General features: G+C 38.6%; 1 protein-coding gene across 1 annotated transcript; it reads right to left on the bottom strand.

Moving 5' to 3' along the window:
- Window positions 1–67: 67 nt before the first annotated feature.
- On the bottom strand, window positions 68–2,688 carry LOC123599391 (gamma-crystallin F). Its single transcript, XM_045481012.1, has 3 exons — window positions 2,577–2,688; window positions 2,243–2,485; window positions 68–407 (listed from the first exon to the last, which is right to left on the bottom strand). Exons 1-3 carry the CDS (start codon window positions 2,583–2,585, stop codon window positions 135–137), a joined length of 525 nt encoding a protein of 174 aa, XP_045336968.1. The 5' UTR covers window positions 2,586–2,688; the 3' UTR covers window positions 68–134.
- Window positions 2,689–17,021: the final 14,333 nt, after the last annotated feature.

Raw genomic sequence — 17,021 nt, 5'->3', positions numbered from 1 at the left:
ATAAGCAAATTTACATTATTCCCAGCTTTCTTTCTCCTGAGCCTAAAAGGAAAAGAGGACCACATGATTGCATCAAACACGCAGGAAATATTTTATTAGGTTCCAGATGGAGAATAAGGTGGAGTAAAAATATTTCAGTAGAAATCCATGGCTCTCCTCAAAGAGCCCACTCGGGCACTCGTGGCCCCCCAGTCGTGGTAGCGCCTGTAGTCCCCCGGTCTCAGCAGGTACTGCCGCCCCCGGTAGTTGGGCATCTCGTAGAGGACCCAGTAGCCCTCCAGCACTTGGAAGGAGTGGATCTCACTGAAGTGGAAGCGGTCATGAAGCGAGGAGCAGTCCTCGGTGATCTCTACCATCTGGCCCCTGTAGTCCTCTCGCTCATAAATCCTGATCCTGTGGGAGCTGGTCTGTGGGTTCAGCAATTAGCAGATGAGGAAAAGTCAGAAAATCTAGCCCTTAGCAACCAGGGACACATCCCCCAGGGGACTGGACGTTCCCTTCTCTTTTCTACATCAAAGATGACAAACTTAAAAGATAGCCAACACCAGGGCAGCTGTGTGCAATTGAATAGACCGTATACTGCAGAACTGAAGAAGGTGTCATTCGCGTAAAGAGACGCATGGTGCTCCCTAGAGCTAAGACCACAACCTATATGAACCATACATACTGGCCCTAGTTAGTATCATTCTTTTTTTTTTTTTTTTAATGTTTATTTATTTTTGAAAGAGAGTGACAGATCCTGAGTGGGGAAGGGGCAGAGAGAGAGAGACGGAGACACAGAATCCAAAGTAGACTTCAGACTCTGAGCTATCAGCACAGAGCCCGACACGGGGCTCGAACCCACTGACCTGAGCTGAAGTCGGATGCTCAACTGACTGAGCCACCTAGGCACCCTTAGTTCGTATCATTCTTAAGTAATAATTTATGTATATTTTATATATATCATATACATTTTAAATTTGTTTATTTTATATATTTATTAAATTTATTAATTAAATTTATTATTCATATATTATAAATTTATATATTATATACTATTTATATATAAGTAATAATTTATATATATTTATTTAAATAAATTTTTTTAAATGACCCCTGGAAAAAAAAGTTATAATTTTGAATCTCAACAGTATTAGAAGAAGCTAGTGGGAAAGGAAGTCAAGTTGCTTTTCCTTCAGGGGAAGTCACAGACTGGTGGCAATTCAAGAAGAGAGTCCAGTCCAGGCAATCCTTAGACCCTTCCCTTCTCCTTTAAGCCCTGCTTCTCTAAGATCCTGAAAAGCAAGAGCCATCACAAAGATTAGCTTCAATTCTCAGCTCTAGGATATGCTCCTGCAAATCTGCTTTAGGTAATACACAGGAAATTCTCCCGAGCAATCATCCTGCAGCATTAAGGGCTGCTAGTCCATGGTCGTCAAGGACCCACGTGTACACCACGTGATTTGGTCGCCACAACAGCCCCACACCTGTTTCTTCTTTTAGGAGAAGCTCGTGACTAGAGCTCTCAGCGTGTCACGTGGAAGGTCGGGGCAGGCACGTGGAAACCCAGGTTTTCAGGCTCCTCGTGCTGGGCTGGGTCTTATCAAGGCGTTAAACCCTCCGAGGGGGTTTCAGACGTGGCCGGAGCGGTACCTTTTCCACAGGACTGGGTCGCAGTCAGGTTAGAGAATCCCTAACTGCAGAATTCCAGGCCGCTGGGGCTTTATTTGGGTAACGGCGGGCTTTGCCGGAGCGGCTGGAATCACACTGTCGGCCACTTGTTTTGCCTGATCGGGAAGCAGGGCGGGAGGCTCCTGCTACCAGTGGTGGCTGGGGGAGGGGAGGCTTGCCAGGTGCCAGGTGCCCACCTCTCACCCTCGTTCCGGCCCTGTGAGCTAGCCGCGAGCCCCATTCTACAGAAGAAGAGAGAGAGAGCCCCAGGAAGTAGCCCAGGCCACCTGATGCTAAGGTGCTAACGTGCTGCTTATTCGCCCCCCGGGGCATAGACTCTCTGAACGGACCGGGTGCCCTACTTCCTCCCAGTAGAGGTGAGTTTACTTGTAGCAGAGCAGAATGAACTTTTAAAAGAGAAGCGTCCCCTCGCATACTTCTGCAGTGGAAGGAAAGCTTAGAGATGTTGGCAAAGGAGAGGAGACCCTGGCGAGAGGCAGCCAAAGGAGGCCGCCACCCTGCACGACGAATGCCCCCTCTGGAGCACCCATGTGGCTCCGGGGCCCGGCGGGGCCCGCGGGGCCGGACTCACGTGGGGGATGAGGCGGCAGGAGCGGACCGCGTCGCTGAGGCCCATCCACTGCTGGTAGTCCGGGTAGTCCCCGCGCCGCAGGAAGTACTGGCAGCCCGAGTAGTTGGGCTGCTCGTAGAGCATCCAGCAGCCGCTGTCCACGCGGATGGAGTTGCAGCGGCTGAAATAGGGCTGCAGGTTCGGGTGGTCACTGCTGCACTCGTAGTGGCGGCCCTGGAAGCCCCGGTCCTCGTAGAAGGTGATCTGCAAGGCAAGGGGAGGAAAGGCTCAGAGGCCTGGCCCCCAGCCCCGGGGCGCGGGGGCCCCTCCCGGCCTGCGGCTGCGCTGGGCTCACCTTCCCCATGGCTGGTGGATGGAGGTCAGTGATGGGCCGCCGGCGCGCGGGTCTATATAGCACGAGGGCTGCTGCGTTGGCAAGAACAACACAAAAGGGGCCCGCGGGGTGAGGAGGGGATTTTCTCTCGCTCTTTTCTACATAATGACGGCGGGGGTGGGGTGGGGGACTTATTGTATGTTTCCTCTTAGACTCTCCAGTGCTTTCGAACTGATGACCCGCGTTAAACCTGTCACTTGGTGCCTCTGGGGCCTTTAAATGAAGCCTGTTTAGGAATTTGGAACTGAGCAAAGGCCCTTAGCCAGTTAATAATTGTAATGAGGTATTTGGGTTATCTTTTACAGTTTCAAAATGATCTCCTTCTTGACTACCGGGGCCGGGCAGTGACTGAGACCGAGGTCAGCATAGGCCCCAGCATGAGGCATCTGGATTAGAGAGCATTTCCTTGGTGTGAGGGTCTGAGCAGGGACAAGAACCGCCTTCTCCACAATACATTTGAAATTAGATGGGATTTCCCTCCAAGAGGTCCCCTCTCTGAACCTACAGGCTGGCAAGTGGCTACAGCAGATATGATGACACACTTGAGGAGGGGTGACAGGGGCTTGGACCCCAAGGAAGCGTGCTGTGTAGGCACCTGGCCTCTGCTCTGCTCCCTGGACGCTGGGCCTGGGCGGGACCAGGGCCATCTCTGGAGCCTCAGCTGGGGTACCTCTGGCCAGAAAACCCTCACCTTTGGAATTCATGAGGTGCAAGTTTGTTGTTCTTACTCTGTAGCTTTCTATTTAATAATTTTGCTAAGTGCTAAGCTTATTTGTTTGGATCTAGCTGCTAGTTAATGTGCAAATATAACAAAATTTTAAATACCACAATTTTGCAAGGCTTTTGTCTTCTCTACCTCTCCCAGCCCTGGGCAAGCCATGGTTGCTAGGTAGTTAAGGCTCTGGCTCCAGGGGCTGGAGTCTTCTTTCCTCTGCAGCAAGACCAACCCACCCTCCCCTAGCAGTTCCTGGTGCCCTACTCTCTTTAGAGCAGACTTTCTCAACCTCAGCACTATTTGACATTTTAGACTGAAAAACTTTCTGTGTGGGTGGCTGTCCTGTACATGGTAGGTAGGGTATTTAACAACATCCCTGTCTATTACACACTGGATGCCAGAAGCATCCTGTTCTGCTTCCCCAAGTTATGACAACCAAAAAAATGTCTTCGGATATTACCAAACATCCCTGGGGGAGGGGGGGGACACCCCCCCCCCTTGAAAAGTACTGATCTAAAGGTGCGAACCATATACCTAAAGTTCTCCCATTAGCTACTCCACTGCCTTAATAGGATGGTCTGTAGACGGTCGGGAACTGTAGAAATTCCTCAGAGATGCTCTGGAGCCACTCAGACAGCAAGTAGGAGGGAAAGGCAGAGTGCCCCTGATCTTATCCTTCCACTGCAAACTGAGCATCTTCACTTGGATCTGTTTTATATAAACTTTATTTGACAACAGAGTTTTATCACTAGCTAAGAATAATTTTTAAAAAATAAATATTTGAAAACCATTGATTTTAGGTACTGTGACTCTCACAATGCCTACTGACCACAGCACATGATAAAATTGTCATCCTTTTTTGTATCAGTGTAAATGCATTTCCCAGGACGGCTAGCTAGTTCCTCATGAAAAGATCTTGAGAGAATCAGACATAAGCCTGATAGATTTCGTTGTGATAAAGTCTGGAAACATTGGATCATGGCATCTTGCCAAAGAGAACAAGAATGAGGTGGATTCCACGTGGAATGTTCTGGACAACCAGAGATTAGCTTATGAACAGTGGGCACAGGAAAAAGGGTTGGAAGAGCTGGCAGAGAGAATGTGCTAAAACTGGGCTCAAACAAATTCAGTCTGGTCCAGAAGCTGATTTTAGTTTGGGGCTCTGTTTTGAAGATTTCAAAATATCCTTTATGGTCAGTATCTGAAGATGAAATTAGGGATTTATTGGTTTGTTTACTTTTTTTTTTAACTCACTAAGGATTAGTTCAGTTATTCATGATGCTTTTTAAATTTCGACTTTAGTACTGAGTAGATTCCTTTTTTGTTTGGTTGGTTTCTTTAGAGAAGGAGAGACAGAGTGTGAGCAGGGGAGGGGCAGAGAGAGAGGGAGACACAGAATCTGAATCTGGATCTAGCTGCTAGTTAATGTGCACATATAACAAAATTTTAAATACCACAATTTTGCAAGCCCAATGCAGGGCTCAAACGCAGGAACTGTGAGATTGTGACCTGAGCTGAAGTCAGACACTTACCCTACTGTGCCACCCAGGTGCACCAGGAGAGAGAGAGAATCTTAAGCAATCTCCACACTCAGTGTGGAGCCCAATGCATGGCTCAATTCACAACCCTGGGATCATGACCTGGGATCACAACCCTGGGATCATGACCTGAGCCAATATCAAGAGTTGGACGCTCAACCGACTGAGTCACCCCGGTGCCCTTGAGTAGTTGCCTTCTTAACTAAAACTTTCCAGGACACTGAAAATGAATAACACCAATTTCTATATTAGGAAATCTGGTGAAAGACTTTATAACTGTATGAACAGAAAAGGATAAATAGCGTGGAGACACGGGCACATAGCTTAACAGGAATATGTTTTCATCTCATCTCCTCCGAAAGTACTACTAAGGCACTTAAGCTTTATCTCCAAGCTCTTGAGGGAAAAAAGCAAAGCACGAGAAACAGTCCTTTAGAAAATAATGCAGAGTAAAATGGGAATTGAAGCCCTGCAAAAGAAAGCATGTGATACTAAGTATGTTGGCAAGAGAATATGAAAAACTTGAATCACCAGGGTCTTTCTTCTGAAGATGACATGTTTTCCCAAAAGGCTGTAGTAAACTTTCTTCCAACTGACTGCTCTATTATTTAAGCCTTTTGATCAGTGTTTATTTTCCCTAAACAAGTATCAAATAATGAATTTCCAAGTAATTGTATTTTTTCCTGAAGTATTTTAAAGGCATCTTGGGGATTAAATATTACAGCCAACAAATTATGTTTCTACTCCAAATCACAGGCTATACAATGACATTCTGTAATTGGGTTTTGTTTCAGTAAGAGGCGCTGCCCTCCCCCAACACTGATCACAGAGAAGTACCAAGGTTCTCAAATGAGCCATGCAGAGAAATACAAAGTGTTATTAGCCTGATCATTAATCAGTTGAGGCAGGAGTGACTCTGTCCATCACAAATGTCTTTTATCAAAGTCTTACAAACCGTCTGCATATTTAATATAGTTATTTGCTTTTTTTGAATTTGCAGCATTCTTGCAGATAGCAGAAAATAAAGGCAATTCATGCTTGATCAGTTTGTGAAATGCAAACCATACAAAACGCGGGTAAAAAATCCACCCCTCGTGTTAGCATGCTAAAAGAGATGCTAAAAATAAAGTTAAATTTCCAATTTCAGGTCAATAAGAAAAAGAGGAAAGAAGAGGTACATTGCATCCTATGGATTTTAAGAAATTCAAATTCTAACTACATCTGTGATTATGTATATAATATATATTTAAATAATGAAAAAGAACTCTGACCCCAAAATGCCAGATGAGAAAATAAAGTTACAATTAAAGATATGAGATTATTTTTCCTATTTGAAGTGGCTAACCTATTTTTTTTTGTCAAAGGATTAAAATGTAATACATTTTAAATATCTAATTTCAAGTATATCAATAAAACCACGAGAAAAGAAATTTTAAAAATACTCAGGGAGCAAGATTGCTGAATTTTTTTTTTACTGGAAAAATTTTAGCCATTACCTTTCTTTATCAAATAGTCACTAACAGTTAAACTAGGAATGATAGCACACTTCTAAGTGAAAAAAAAAAAAAAATAATAAGGTTTAAGCAAAATAAAAACATAAGCCAATAAACATTGCAAAAAGTGATGATTCGTCTCTTGCCTTCCATTTCTTTGTGCTGTTGTTACTAATGTGTAAGAAGCATCATCCCTTTGATGGAATATAAATAAGAGAATCTAATAATACTGTTGCCCAGAGAAAATCTTTGTAAATTGTTTTCTTTTTTCCCTAAGAGCTTTTTGTATATCAACATTAAATAAGTAGTTATGTAGATCAAACCTCAATAAAGTCTGCATTTTTTTTTCTTAGAAGGAAAGTGAAAAAAAGATACTTGTATGGTTGGTCTAGGTATCTAAAAAATAGCAGAGTGGTTTTTTGTTGTTGTTTATAATAGGAAAATTCAAAACATATTGGCTGCTAGAACAAAAAATTAATACTAAATTGTAAAATTAAGCAATGTTGGTTACTAAAACCCCACAACAGAATGTGTGATACTATACTTGAAAACATAGAGATTGTGATATATAATAATATAATGTATGACTAAAATATATTTTGTATATTTTCAGCTCTACGGTAGTAAGTAACTCACAAAACCTCTGTGGTTTCCTTTTACTACCAAATGAGGGTGTTCAATTTAGAGATTCTGGAGACGTTCGAGGTCATCTTTAACACATAAAGTTCTATTCATCACGACACAAGGAGAAAAAAGTGTAAGCAGGGGCAAAAGAGCAGGACTAGTTTTTTGATCCTTTTTTTATTTTAAACTGAAAATTAGGTTACCAAACAAAAGATGTGATAGACTCCCTGTTGTTTTCTCAGCTTATTATTTAATTTAACAGATAAATTAATTGTTTATTTATATGCAAATTACCTTAGCAGAGACCTACTGATCCTTAGAGAAATTTATTTCATTATCATCTTAATGTTGAGACCATTAATTCACCTTGTCTTCAAGAACATAAAGCAGCAGCTAAAATAACTGATTATTTCTTTCCACAGTCCCACTCTAGCTAATATCTAATTTCTAAAATTTGCCTTAAACACTATTTTCTTTCTATTATTTTTAAATCATTTCCATCAGAACAAAGTACACCTCAACTATCTAAACTGGAATTAAATCATCATCATTATAAACCCTCTTCAAAAGAGAAGTTAAGCTTTATTCTTTTAATTATGATTCAGAAAGAAAAGTTTACTCTTACTCAATGTTTATGCTACTCTTTGTGCAATTCCGTTCTAGGTGATGGGAATATATCCGCACACAAAACAGGCAGAGATTTCCACATTTTTGAATTTTGTTCTTTTTTAAAATTATTTTTTAAGTGTTTATTTATTTTAGAGAGAGAGAGAGGAGGGGGCGGGAGGGAGAGGCAGAGAGACAGGGGACAGAGGATCCAAAGCAGGCTCCATGCTGACAGCAGAAGAGCCTGAGGTGAGGCTCAAACTCACAAACCATGAGATCATGACCTGAGCCAAAGTAGAAGCTTGAGGAACTGAGCCATCCAGGTGCCGCTTGAATTTTAGTCTAACCGAAGGAAGTGGATCCTGAAAGTAGACAAATAACTAAGTTTTATTTTTAAATGTGGTAAGCCATGTAAAAGCTGGAAAGAAAGGAGGTTTTCCCACACTGGATAGTGGGATCATGAACTGATTTTAGCCCTCTGGGAGCTCCTAGAACCATTTAACCTGCTTTTTTCTACAGTTGATTCAGCATGATGAAATATTCTTACATTTCCCTTTCCATATAACTATTTACTGGTGTAACAATCAACCCTGCTTCTTTATCAATCTTATCCAATAAAAGAGAATATCATCATTATGTTTGTTTAATATATGTTCATTCAAAAAACAGATCTTTTGAATATTCCCTTACCAAATTCCAAATTAATATTGTTTATTGACAGGATTTATCATAAAGAGGAAAAGTCAGTAACAGGTTAATACACAATAACTCTTACAGACTTTCTTAGACAATTCTTTACGAAAGGCGTATTTTGTTCAATTTAGCCAAACTTGTGTCATACTATAAAGCATTCATTGTATTAAATATTAAGACTAAACATATATACTGATGGCCAGTGTATTTTTAGTGACTCCTGACTTTGGAATGCTAAGGAAATAAAGAGGTTTTTCTTTTTAACTCCTCTGTCAACTCTTCAGAAAGTAAACAATTCATGAATTAAGAGAGTTACTTTAGAAGGTATAGGAATTCCTTAGTAGATCAAAAGCTAAACATGGTGCTTAACTAAAGAGCTTTGTAAAACTTGAAGACAAATCTATGGAGAGCTTAATATTTCTATCGTAAGTGCATAAAATATCACAAAATGGCAGCCAATCAGTTTAAAAGGTTTATGAGGATGAGATTGGGGAAAACCAGACCAGTCAACTAATGGCCCCAGATAAGCTCAAGCAGATTCTTGCCAAAATCCTCAATGAAATATCTCTGCTGGGTTATTAAATGCTTAAACTTTTCTAGGAGAACAGAGGATGTGGCAATTCATTCTGCATTTGTAACATATAATTTGGGAAGAGTTCTAACTGTGGGTCACAGACTAGAATGTTGTCCTATGGTAGTCTTTGAGCATCTCCAGGTAGACTTTATGCAATTGTCTTTTTCTGTGACTTACCAATATATACTTGAAACCCTGTGTTTATTATCTGTATGGATTAAAGCATACCTTTTTCAAAATGGCTAAAAATATATTGAATTCTTTATCCCTACTTGTTCATTCTGATTTACATACTCAATGATAGGTAATGCATTTTCTTAGATGATTATTACTGAATTATATACGGATTTTCTTCTTACATAGAAAATTCACTATCTCCATCATTCTTAATTCACTCTCCACTCTAGATATAGAGTCAAGTGACTGCTAATTCATGATTCTCAGGAAAAGAGGACAATTGCAAAATTGCTTCCATCAAAGACATTAGGATTGTATTCCCCTTGACGCTGTATCCCTTTATTGTCACACCTTTCCTTTTCATAGTTTGTTATCCCTTTTGTCATCATTTCCCTCATTACTACTTAAATTTTTATGATTTAGCCTATTATTTTTCCTTGTATTGATAAAAAAATCTTTTCTCAATTTGGCTTTCCCTAGGGACAATCCCTGTCCATAATTCAGCTCTCTCGATCTGTTTATAGTGAGACTAATTTAATTGATCCTTGAATGCATTTTGTGGGGTTAATGGTTAACAGACCTTTCTATATGTACGCCTCTCAAATGTCCTTAGTGGATAATGTTTCTTTCCAAATAGTCTGAAGGGAGAGGTCCTTTCTGGTGGAAAAAAATGTCTTATCTTAGCTGATGCAAAAAATAATACATCCCATCTCCAGTGGACACAATAAATTCATTTATAATCCTTTGGTAATTATAAAGGCTCTTCTTTTGGCAAACTGGTGGTGATGTTCATGGGAAGAAGGAAGATCTACACAACTGCTATCATTTCATATTTTACCTGGATTAATGTTATGGGTAAAGTGGAACAATCTATAAGCAAAAAAGTAATGAATGAATAAAAAGAAAAAAGCAAACAAATCCTGGCTATTTAAGGTAAACTCAGGGAGTCATTAGAACTTACTTAGTGATTTTAATGGGACCAGAAAAGATGCAAACTGCATTTTATAAAATTCATCACAGAAAACTAGTAATTCATGGGTTCTGGGACTTTTCACATAGGTGTAACATGAAAACAAGAAGCTAAAGTAGAAAGACCGTGGTTGTGGCAATGTCTTGATTAGAAAAAAATGCAAATTAAAATTTAGATTTAGATTATTGGTAAACCAAATCATACAAGATATGTGCCCTCATGGAATTTATAGTCTGAAATGTCTTATCTGGAAGCTGAGACAAGAGTATGTTAGACAAAACAAAAAAGTGTTCTGTTTTTGGAAGGAAGATAGGCAGGCTAACATTCAGTCAGTGGCAGGCAAACCAAATTTTAAAGTATTTAAAAACATATTTTTTCTTATTTTTTAAACTTCCTGATTGTAAAGATTGAGAATGAGTGCTCATGTAAATAAGTTGGTGGGAATGTAGAAAGTTTTATTTTATAATGATTTCTTTTTTTTTTTTTTAACATTTATTTATTTTTAAGACAGAGACAGAGCGCAAGTGGGGGAAGGGCAGAGAGAGAGACACACACAGAATCCAAAGCAGTCTCCAGACTCCAAGCTGTCAGCACAGAGCCCAATGCGGGGCTTGAACCTGTGAATCATGAGATCATGATATGAGCCGAAGTCGGATGCTCACCGACTGAGCCACCCAGGCACACCCATTTCTTTTTTTTTTTAATTTGTCTACTTTACATTCTAAATCACATTGTAATGCATCATCAAAAATTACATTTAATAATATAGCATAAAAAAATAAAGTTTCTTTTCAATTTTGTAAGGAACAAAGTATTAGATTCCATCTTCCATATGGAAGATTCTGGTTGCCTAGTTAATTTTTATCTGGGAAGGATGATTGGAAGTCTTCTCCAAGTGAAAATTCTTGTTATATATAAAAGTGTAATAAAAATATAAATGGTGAATATTTAAATATTCAAATTAAATATATAAATAAAATATTTTTATATGTTTTACTTATATTAGTTACTTTCTCACTTATAAGTCTCTTATTTATGGCACTAAATTAGGGAAAACTGAGGCAAAAACTCCATCCAATCTTAGAAATTGCACATTTTATACTATTCACTGTAACTTTTAAATTAAACACCTATATGTTTATAACTAATTTAATTTTTAGGTCTTTTCATCGTGTGATTAATAGATACTGAAAGATCAACTGATATTTGAAAGTTATTATTTTGATAGACATACTTGAAATAATTAGCTTTTAATTATTATGTGATAAAATAGCAACAGCACAACATTTGAGAGGAAGGGATGGATTCTATTTATATGAAGCAGATTTTATCATAGATATATTTTGTTCTAAACCTCAACACAGATTAGATGTTATGTTTTTAATTTATTTCATGGAAATTATCCCCAAAGGAAGAGAAAGTTGGGAAAGGTAGTTGGAGGGGGGGCACAAGATAGTGCAGGATTTGCATTTCATTTCATTTGTATCTGAAAAAGAACTTGTATCAAAATATTCAAAGAACTCTTACAAATAAACAACCAAAAGTCAAATAAATCAATTAAAAATATGCATAAAACATGAATAAACTCTTCACAAACGATGTAATACAATCCAACAGTCACAACAAAAAGTGCTTAAACTCTTAATTCTTAAGGAAACACAAATAATACCCATAAGTCATTGTTAATACTCTTTATTAGAGGGAACATATTTTAAAAGCTGAACATTTCTAGTGGGAGGTAGTATTTATAACCAATTGGGGAAACCATTTGAAGTTTCTCATAGAGTTTATCTTACTCCTGCCCTATGACCCATTCTATATGGGTCACATTATGGGTATACCCGTTCTATATGGGTATATATTAAATGTAAGAGAAATGAAAACACCTATCCACCAAGATTCGGAGAAGTTTTCTTCTTAATGGCTCCAAACTGAAAACAGCATAAATGTCCCTCAAGAGAAGAATAAAGAAATAAATTTTGTTACATTCATATGAATACTTTCCAAAAAGGGAGAAAGAATGAGAATGCAGAGAACCCACATGCTCAAGTGTACTTGCCAATAGATTCATCTATGACTGGTTACATTTATGACTGATTACTGACTGGTCATCACAGAAACAAGATCACTCAAAAAGCAGAGGAGGGTATAAGCTTTGGATGCCCATCAATAGTGATGGCTTGACTCTATCCCTTCTGTGTGCACTATAAATGTGCATACTAATAAGTCCTGCACAATCACAAGATGGTCACAGTGTCTGGCTACCTTCACATGGCTCAGAGCCTGGTAGTTTTAAAATGGTTAAATTCTGTAAATAGACAAGGGATTCTCAACTTGAACATGTGGATGGACCGCAGGCAACCAAGCCAAGAACCTCACACAATGAAAAGAAAATGTTATCATATGCATTTAGAATCATTTCTACATAGAGAAGCTTTCATCAGAGGCTTTGACAGTTATGAATTGCTGATACTAAAAATTAATGGTGGTCCCATTAACGTACCTTTTCAGAAAAGCCACTGTAAACTCAACAACTACCTATAGAAATAATGTTCTCAATTTTCAATAAGTAATGAGCAATATACCTTCAGTTTTCCAATGCTGTTCATGATCATTAAATATATTGTTTTAGGGGCACCTAGATGGCTCAGATGGTTAAGCAGTGAAGCATCTGACTTTGGCTCAGGTCATGATCTCGCTGTTTGTGGGTTCAAGCTCTATGTCGCGCTCTGTGCTGACAGCTCAGAACCTGGAGCCTGCTTCAGATTCTGTGTCTCCCTCTCTCTTTGCTCCTCCTCTGCTCGTGGTCTGTCTCTCTCTGTTTCAAAAATAAAAAAAACATTAAAAAATAACAATATATATGTATATATTGTTTTAAATTCATTTGATTGAGTTTGAATTTGCACTTCTTAACCTTTACCCCTTTTGGGTGCTCAATTACATGATTTTTGAAAAACACATACTGTTCTATAACGACCACCACCGTCATTATATACAGCATTTGCAAATTGACAGTCCTTTTAAAAGGCACTTTAAAGGGGCGCCTGGGTGGCTTGGTCGGTTAAGCATCCGATAAACATCCGACTTCGGCTCAGGTCATGATCTCACGGTCTGTGAGTTCGAGCCCCGAGTCGAGCTCTGTGCTGACAGCTCAGAGCCTGGAGCCTGTTTCAGATTCTGTCTCCCTCTCTCTGACCCTCCCCCGTTCATGCTCTGTCTCTCTCTTTCTCAAAAATAAATAAACGTTAAAAAATTTTTTTTTTAAAAAAAAGCACTTTAAAGATGCCACTCTGTTGTCTTTTCACTTCCTTAATTTCTTTTTTTTTTAATGCTTATTTATTTTTGAGACAGAGAGAAAGTATGAGTGGGGGGAAAAGGCAGAAAGATAGGGAGACAGAGAATCCCAAGCAGGCTCTATGCTGTCAGTACAGAACTGGATGCAGGGCTTGAACTCCTGAGTAGCAAGATCATGACCTGAGCTGAAACCAAGAGTCGGATGTTTAACCAACTGAACCATGTGCCCCTCACTTCCCTAATTTCTAATGAAAAGGCTACTATCATTCCTGTGTTTATTCCCTTGTATAAAATGTGTCTCTTTTCTCTGATGGCATTTAACATTTTCACTTTATTATTTGGTTTCAGCATTTCAATTATTTTATGCTTTGGAGTGGTTTTACTTCTGTTTATTCTGCTTCAGGGTTATTGATCTTCTTGGATCTGCGTTTTAATAGTTTTCATTAAATTGAAAGTTTTAAGTCATTATTTTTTCTAATATTTTTATTCCTCGCATCACCTTTTGGGATCCCATGTACATACTTATCAGACTGCTTGATATTGTCCCCCAAATTACTGAGGCTCTATGTTTTTTCAGTCTTTTGCCTCCTTGTCCTTTATTTTAGCGTACTTTATATTGCTGTCTTTTGAGTTCATTGATCTTTTCTTCTGAAGTATCTAATATGCTTAGTTCCCATCCAGTGTAATTTTCATTTCAGATACAATGTGCTATATATCTCTAGAGGTTCCCTTGAGTCTTTTTTATAACTTAAACTTTTCTACTCTTTATGTTCATTTTTTTTTTGTACTGTCTTTAATTTACAGGACACATTTATAGTATCTCTGTCTTAAGTGTCTGTGCCTGCAATTCCATCAGTGCTATCATTTCTAGGTCTGTGTCTATTTACTGATTTTTATTATAATTATAAATCATATTTTTCTGCTTCATACCATAGCTGATAATTCTTGATTGGATGCCAGACATTGTGAATTTTACATTTTGGTGCTGGGGGATTTTTTTGTGTATGTTTGTTTTTGTCTTCTGCATATCTTTGTTTTATTGTTTTTTAATGTTTATTTATTTATTTTTGAGAAAAAGCATGAGGAGACAAGGGCAGAGAGAGAGAGAGGGAGACAGATAATTCCAAGCAGGCCCCTTGCTGTCAGAGCAGAGTCCAATGTGGAGCTCGAATTCAGGAACCGTGAGGTCATGACCTGAGCCGAAATCAAGAGTGGAATGCTTAACCGGCTGAGCCACCCAGGCGCCTCTGTTTTTTGAATTCATTTAAATAATCCTGCTCTTTGTTCTGTGATACAGTTATGTTACATGAGTCAGGTCAGTTAGAATTTTAAAGGATTACTTTTAAGTTCTCTGTGGACTATACCATTACTCTATATTACGCCTTTTTTTGTTTGTTTGTTTTGTCTTATAGGAACAGGAACTATAACTATGCTGGTGTGATCTTTGGAATCCTGTTGGCTCTTAGTGGCAAAGTGCTTACATAGAAATTTGAATTTGTGTAGGGCTCAGCACAAACCAAAAATATTAAGATGCATTATGTGTATTATTTCCCTGATTCCCTCAAAACTTCACAATTTTTTTTTTCTTTTATATTTTATGGATAAGACTAAAACATCACTATGAGGCACCTGGGTGGTTCAGTCAGTTAACTGTCTGACTCTTGATTTCAGTCATGATCTCACAGTTCCACACTACCAGCACAGAACCTGCTTGGGATTCTGTCTCTCTCCCTCTCTCTCTCTCTCTCAAAATAAATAAAGATTTTTAAAATCACTATATTACTTCATATAGTTGTTCTAAGGATTAGATGTGAAAATAATCTAGTAAATTGCCTAACTCGTAATTGCTCACAAACTTCTATTGAGTGTCATTAATTATCCAAGTTAATGGCCATGCAGGCAATTTAGAGAAGTGGCTTCCATGATTTTGGTAACTATCCAAATGTAGACACATTGCCTGGAGAGCATCAGGCAGAACACAGAGAGTCTCCCAATTGTCAATGGAGTTCACTACACTAAGCAACATTTATAGCCCAGCAGACCCAGTGTTCTAGACTATGATTTTCGTTTGTTACTGTGAACTGTTGCAAATGGAATTGAGAATCTTCTGATCAGATACCTTGAAAGTTCCTCTAGTGCCTCACCCTCATGCCTTTTTGGAAATGTGCACAAACCTTAGTCTGAGGAGATGATTTTCTTGTTTTTGAAGTCTTGTGAAGAAGAATCTCAATTTCATGTGGCAAAAAATTTCATGCCCCATACATAACAGTTTAGGTCAAGGAATGCCTCCTTGAGATTAAAACTTATCTTCTCCATGTTCAGTAGAAAAAGACCCTGTTAATATGTGCCATTTCAGACTAGAAAGGACTTTGGAAGTTATTTGGATGAATGTTCTGTTTTGCAGATGAGGTTCAGAGAATTTGCATCAGAATCTAGACCAGAAGTTGATTTTCTTTAGTGTTAGTTCAATGCTCTTTCTATTATGTTATTCTGTCTCCTTGTAGCTAAACAGGGCTCCAAAGGCCCCAGTCTATCTCCATTCATAGTATGAACAGTGGCACATTTGTATATTTTCTAGGGAACTTTCATAAAGTTTCTAGAGTACTCAGTGTTACCATCAATAGTGTTACAATGTCAAAAAAAAAAAAATGCTGGACAAATGAACCATCCTGACATGGGTCCACATGCATTTAAGAAAATGAATAAAATGTTTTCTCAAAGTAAAAGAGTAGCTTCTTAGTGTTTCAATCATCAGTCCATTAATGTCATAGATGTTCTCTTCCATACAAAAAATAAATAAATAAATGAAAGAAGCTTTATAATTATCAAAGGAATATGAAGTTCTGAAGGCTCCATATTATCTAAACTTCTGGTCCAAAAAATAATTACTGTATCTTCAGTGGGTACCCCCGTACAAAAAAAGCTAATTAACAGGAAGAAAATAAACACAGACATAATTATTGAGTATTCCTCGGAACAGGAGAAAGCCCCTATCAGGGGCAGATCTTGTGTTTTGAAGAAAACAGGCAGTTCTAGAATTGTAAGTTTCATCCTATGGACACTGGGTATCTCAGTTTCATTAACTATAAAATAAATGTGGTGATGTGATATCAAAAATTGTTGACAAAAAGATTTCAGGTAGGGTACATTTGAATACAAGTAAATACCTGACTCACACTGGAATAAATAATGACATTTATCTTTACATAAATGTAGGGCAATCTAGAACAATGGTACCCTTAGGGAAATACCATGCTTTAATTAGCGTTAGCCAAGGCTCTGGGGCACAAGGTAATGAAATTACCATGAAACTGGTTGAGATGAGAATCATCTTTTCCTTAGTCACATCGATTTCATTAGAGAGGGGTGGACACCTACATCTCATCATTACTTGGTTCAGAAAAAGCAAGGTTGAGCACCTGCTAGTTTATGTCCATTGTAAGTGTGTCTATGCCATTACAAGTAATAAGAGATAATAAAATTTATGGATATTAAAAAAATTTTAATGTTTATTTTTTGAGAGAGAGAGATTGAAAGCATGAGCAGGGAAGGGGCAGAAAGTAAGGGACACACAGAATCTGAAGCAGGCTCCAGGCTCTGAGCTGTCAGCCCAGAGCCCGACGCAGGGCTTGAACTCAAGAACTGCAAGATCATGACCTGGGAACTCATGAACTGTGAGATCGGACGCTTAACCGACTGCACCACCCAGGCGCCCCTACATT

This window comes from Leopardus geoffroyi, chromosome C1, assembly GCF_018350155.1.
Source record: "Leopardus geoffroyi isolate Oge1 chromosome C1, O.geoffroyi_Oge1_pat1.0, whole genome shotgun sequence".
Taxonomy (NCBI): Eukaryota; Metazoa; Chordata; class Mammalia; order Carnivora; family Felidae; genus Leopardus; species Leopardus geoffroyi.
The sequence above is the reverse complement of the archived record's forward strand: the minus strand, read 5'-3'. Positions and strand labels throughout refer to the sequence as shown.

Coding starts and splice junctions, on each gene's coding strand:
- LOC123599391 (XM_045481012.1), bottom strand. Junction 408..2,242: donor CCTGCCGCCTCATCCCCCAC/GTGAGTCCGGCC, acceptor CTGAACCCACAG/ACCAGCTCCCACAGGATCAG.